Below are 4,877 nucleotides of genomic sequence, written 5' to 3' on the forward strand. Positions count from 1 at the left end.
ACCCAAAATATCCCTGCTTAGTTGCTCAATTAGTGATTTGATTGAATTTATATGGTGGCGCTGCCGTAATGTTCCTCAATTGGAACTGTTAAAGAAGTATAGGGATCAAATTGGCCAAAAAAATTATACATGGACTAAATTGACAGGGCAAAAATGTTTAGGAACGAAATTGACCATTTTCCCAAAATAAAATAAGAGTGCAGAAATTTCACTAACAAATTTCACAAAAGAAAGGGCATTTGTTGATAATTCTTGAGGCATGCACAAATACTATCCTTAAGGTGTTCATGGCCTCCATTACACTTAGTAATTTGCTTTTAGGTTAAGGCAATATATCTTTAGGATACAATAAGAATGAAGAACTTTGGATAGCAAAACTAAAAGGCATTTTTCTAAGAAAGGATCAAAATGGCTAAGTAAGTAAGATTGTTTTACTAAAACCTTGTCATTTATATAGGAAAAACAACCCAGAAGACATTAAAACTAAGGGATCACAATTTCCTCACTTCAATGATCATCAAGAGATTGCTCAAGTCTCCTTTAATAGGCAAAAACATGCCAAAACTGTTTCTTCACTATAATGATCATCAAGAGATTGCAATTAGTCTCCTTCAATGAACAAAAACATGCCAAAAGAGGCTACATTAACCATTCTTCTTTTGTCCAATATTTTGAATTTGACAAGCTTTATTTCTATTTCAATTCGCAAACTATTCCAACAAATTATCACCATGTCAGTAGCTTATCTATCTATTACAGGTGCGTTCCCTTTTCTGCAACAAGGACCTTTGTTTTCTTCCCATTTGATACGACAACTGGTAGGACAGAACTGGAGAGCGAGTGTAATAGCAGTAGAGTATTATTGAACATTACAAAAAAGAAAAATCGTTCCAAACGTACTTTAAATTCACCATCCAAATAAGTACAGAGTATACAGGGGAGACAATTTTTTTTTTACAACAAAAGTTTCAACTAGAAGGATTAAACATCAGTGCCAAGGATACATATTACAATTCTTCGTCGCCTGATGATCTTCACATGCATATAGGGAGTGATGATTTCAAGGCTACAAATTCATCGATTTCTTTGAAAGAGCCTCACCATTAAACCCTGTTTCATTTGGATAATAATGGAGTCACTAGGGGAAATAGGATGACCATCCACCACTCGGACGTGGTAATTGTAGATGATGGAGGCTGCCACCATTTTCATCTGAACAAAAGCCATCTCCTTGCCCAAACAAGTCCTTGGTCCGGCATTAAACGCAGGGAACTTGAAGGAAGGTTCGTGCCTGACTCTCCCCCGTTCCGATATCCACCTTTCAGGCTTAAACTCCAAGCAATCTTCACCCCATAAGGACTCCATCCTCCCCATGGAGTAGAAGAAAAGAATCAGTTTGGTATTTGGTTCGACGCGTACACCACTTGGAAGAATGTCGGCCTGGACTGGAGCTTTGTGCTCTAAAGCCACGGGCGGATATAGCCTGAGAGCTTCACAGAGAGCAGCGTGGAGGTAAACGAGTTTATGTGACTGTTGGACATTGAAGAGCCTCGAATCTTGACCTTGTTTCACCACGTCCAACTCATTTGCTATCTCTTCAAGAATCTTCTCCTCAGCCCAATGATTTGTTGCAATCAGCCAGAAAAACCATGTGAGAGCTGTACTGGTGGTGTCTCTACCAGCAAACATCAAATTCAGAATGTTGTCTCTCATGAACGCTTTTGCATCGCGAATACTATTGTTTGTCTCCTCGTAAGCCTCCATTAAAGTGGTTAGTCCGACAAACCTGCGTTCCTCGTCAAACATTTTACTCCGTTTTTCTTGCTTCAGTGATATGCGAGGGTAAATGAATTGATCAAAAGCATCCCAAGCTTTGCTCAGCTTCTTCTCTTTACCGATTCCTAGCCATTTCTGAAGCTTCCAGTAGCGCTCCGGCAATATGTGCCTATGTAACAGGACTAACGCTAGATCGTTGAAAGCCTTCTCACATGGGATGTTTGGCAAATCCAAGGATAAGCTGCCTGGGTCATGGTCGAGTACCAATTTTGATATGCTATCAAAAGCGAACCTCTGGAATATGTCTTGCAAGTCAAGCTGGGATCCTGTTTTTGCACAGTTTTGTAAAACTGGGAGGAGCCCTTTTTCCACTTTGTCCCAAACAGTTACTTCCAATAGTTTCAGGAAACTGGGGTGGTGCATAAGCGACAAAGTTACTCTCCTGTGAGTTTCCCATAACTGGGAATCAGCATTGAAAATCCCATCTCCCAAAATATCAAATATTTTCCTGAATTCGGGACCCTTTGGGTAGTTTGAGAAGTTTTTGCTGAGAATGTAATGGATGTTGGCAGGATCACAGGTGAGGACCATGTGCATATTAGCAAACCAAGGGCCGTTGGCCTCGAAGGTGCCTCCACTCTCTTTAAGAATCTCTGTTCACTCCCCCCGAACTGCTTCCTCTGTAAATCAATCATAACCACCAACTAAAACACTATCTAAAAACTTTTCATAACCCCAAATTGACACTGTATTGACTCTATTAAACAATACTTGTAGACTTGTAGTGTTGTTGGTAGATGGAAGAGAAGATAGTCTGAATGGGTGGAAGAGGATAGAGAGGATGGAAGAGGGTTTGCTGGCCAGACTTCACCCCCCCCCCCCAAACAAAACTCCCCTTCTTCTTCTGTTTGGTTTTATATGTCCCTCCCATGTGGTAAATTATCAATTAAGTGGGGATATTGCAGCCATTTCATTGCATCGAAAGAGATTAGTGTAATTTTTTAAACTTAAAGGAAATTAAGTAAAATTATCAGAAATCTCCCTTGAGACTTCTAAAATTATCCCTTTTATAAAATTGAGATTATGTTACGTCAGACTACGTAGGTGAAGATGTCTAGAATTTCCTAACTTTTTTGTTGTCCTTTTCAAATGTGCTAAATAACTCGGGAAACGAGCCACTTTGTATAAATGTCAATCTAACTTGCATTTTTGTCTTTCTTTGATGGTTAAACAAATCAGCAGCTTACAATCAAAATGGAGAAATTTTTTAGAGAAAGTGGGACGTGCGACTTCAAACCTGTCTCATTCTCACCTCTTCCTCTTGCATAAGATTTTGAGAATATTAACTCGTGTACCATTAATTAGTAGGACTTATAATTGATCTCTTCACGCCATCGAATTCATTTTCTACAACTTGATGATCGACTGACAAAATCGACATTGTCCAATTTTAAAAAATTTAGCATGGAATGCTTGCAAGAATGTATCACCAGTCAGCTGGAAGCTGAAGCAAAACATGCCATAACAAAGACTACTACCCAATGGCTGCCAAATCCTCTTAATTAGCTAAGAGTCTGCCACGAAAGTTTCTACAGGCTCCAATTGTGGTCACAAAAAGATATTGGATCCAAAATAGCAGCTGAGAACCAGACATGTACACTATGACACACTGAAGCAATAAGATGTGCCAGCGGGTTCAAAATTGTACAAATGTTGTCAACTAGAAAACTGTACGTGCATACACAACTAAAGCAGCAATGTCTTGTCCTTCTCCTCACTGTGCTTCAGATCTTCCCCTCTACTCACCCTTACCCTGAAATATTTGCACCTACCACAAATAATGATGACTTACAAATGAGCAAAGCTCACATTTCAAACTTGAAGTTGTGGACGATGCGATGTAGAACATCAAAGAAGGAAAGGAGCTTCCCACCGAACCAAATCAAATAAAATAAGTAAAATAGGGTAATAAAAGAAATTAACCTCTTCCTACAAAAGATGTGTTTTTCTAACGCGTGTTTATTGAGCACTCGTTAACACAAGTAAAATTCACCTAATGTCTCGTGCATATAGATATATTGATAATTATTGTCATCCCTTACATTTATATATTTTTCTTATTTAATCGTATTTACACTTCCTTGTATTTATTTACTTTTCGTAATTAATCTTACATTTTCAAAAATATAATATATGAAATATATCTTAATGATTGCTTAATCGGCACCCATTCAACAGACCTATAAAAGATTGTTATGATGTATCATGAAATTTTTTTTAAAAGGAAATAATCAAAAAAATTTCTGTGATGGAATAAATTATATCTCTCATTTTCCCCCCATGAATATATTCTTTTTTTTTTTGGGTTTCCAAGAGAGCTTTGATCTGCAGTTACTCCACTTCCTGGCATTTGTTTCCCTCCAGGCTACAGTGAATCCCAAGTCGGTAGGATTGGCCAGGGATTTGAAACTTCTAACTCCAACCCGGTCAGAGATCCAGCCAACTGAAAGCTTGACCAGGCGCCGGATCTGTTAAGGCAGTGCGAAAGCATTTTTTCGTTTGTTTTCCAGTTTTATTTATATTTCATTTTCGTTTTCCGTTTAAAACACTTGTAGCCTATAGGCTTTTGACTTTTATGACAAATTATTCGAGTTTTAATTGGTTTAAACCAACTATTTGACTGCACTTTAGGGTAAGAATCTTGCAGTATTGCCCTTGAGTTCTACACTTTGGAAGGCATTCATGTAACTCATCCAAGACCATGTTTCTTCTTCACTATGAGACAAATTACATTCCCTATTAGCTTTTCGACAAATGGAAAATAGTCACAATATACTAAGAATATAACTTGAAGGACATGTTTAATAAAAATGATTTTTTGTCTAGCTCACTGAGTTTGTTTAGTAACAAGTTTGCAAACAAATATGAAATGAATGTGTCAAGTTGCTGTATTTATTCCCGTAAACTCACACGAAATATTTATTTTGTTAGGATTTAGCATTGTAAAATAGTTTAAAATATTTCAGAATATGTCATGTACGTGAATCGTGAGTCTAAATCTTGATTTGAATTGTGAATTGGGATTCTTAAGTACAACGATT

At 37.6% G+C, this 4,877-nt stretch overlaps 1 protein-coding gene across 1 annotated transcript; it reads right to left on the reverse strand.

The window, feature by feature from the left end:
* Positions 1-966: 966 nt before the first annotated feature.
* LOC140013817 (alkane hydroxylase MAH1-like) lies at positions 967-2,429 on the reverse strand. The gene has a single exon (XM_072063981.1). It carries the CDS (start codon positions 2,371-2,373, stop codon positions 1,075-1,077), a length of 1,299 nt encoding a protein of 432 aa, XP_071920082.1. The 5' UTR covers positions 2,374-2,429; the 3' UTR covers positions 967-1,074.
* Between the last annotated feature and the right edge of the window lie 2,448 nt (positions 2,430-4,877).

The sequence above is a fragment of the Coffea arabica genome, chromosome 8c, assembly GCF_036785885.1.
Source record: "Coffea arabica cultivar ET-39 chromosome 8c, Coffea Arabica ET-39 HiFi, whole genome shotgun sequence".
Lineage (NCBI taxonomy): Eukaryota > Viridiplantae > Streptophyta > Magnoliopsida > Gentianales > Rubiaceae > Coffea > Coffea arabica.

Excerpts from the sequence above, each read along its gene's own strand:
- LOC140013817 (XM_072063981.1), bottom strand. The coding sequence starts at position 2,373 with ATGCACATGGTCCTCACCTGTGATCCTGCCAACATCCATTACATTCTC.